The following is a 579-nucleotide window of genomic DNA, read 5'->3' on the forward strand; positions in this document are numbered from 1 at the left end:
TTGGGCCAACACTAACACTAAGAGACAAAAGCTAGGGAAGCATATAGGATTAGTTACCCCAGTAGTCCTAGTCGTAAATGATGGATACTAGGCACTGTGAGTATCGACCCTTGCAGTGTTGTAGCTGATGCGTTAAGTATCCTGCCTGGGGAGTATGTTCGCAAGAATGAAACTCAAAGGAATTGAGGGAGGCCCACACAAGCGATGGAGCGTGTGGTTTAGTTCGATGTAAAGTGAAGAACGTTACTAGGGCTTGACATGCCGCGAATCTTCTTGAAAGAAAGGGGTGCCTTCGAGAATGTGGACACAGGTGGTGCATGGTTGGTGTCAGCTCGTACCATAAGGTGTTTGGTTAAGTCCTGCAATGAGCGCAACCCTCGTGTTTAGTTACCATTGTTGAGTTTGGAACCCTGAATAGACTATCGATGATAAGCCGGAGGAAGGTGAGGATGACGTTAAGTTATCATCTCCTTTATGCTCTGGGCAACACATGTGCTACAATGGCCGGTACAAAGGGTCGCGATCCCACGACGGTGAGCTAACCCCAAAAACCTATCCTTAATTTGGATTGTAGGCTGC

The 579-nt window shown here is 47.3% G+C and overlaps 1 protein-coding gene across 1 annotated transcript in view; it reads left to right on the forward strand.

Moving 5' to 3' along the window:
- The first annotated feature begins 258 nt into the window (after nt 1–258).
- The window catches only part of LOC111365594, a 991-nt gene continuing 670 nt past the window's right edge, over nt 259–579 (forward strand). Inside the window, exons 1-2 of the mRNA XM_022986142.1 lie at nt 259–351; nt 419–537. Of these exons, the coding sequence (XP_022841910.1) occupies nt 259–351; nt 419–537 (212 nt within the window). The remainder of the gene's footprint in view (nt 352–418; nt 538–579) is intronic.

Source organism: Olea europaea, chromosome 17 (assembly GCF_002742605.1).
Source record: "Olea europaea var. sylvestris chromosome 17, O_europaea_v1, whole genome shotgun sequence".
NCBI lineage: Eukaryota > Viridiplantae > Streptophyta > Magnoliopsida > Lamiales > Oleaceae > Olea > Olea europaea.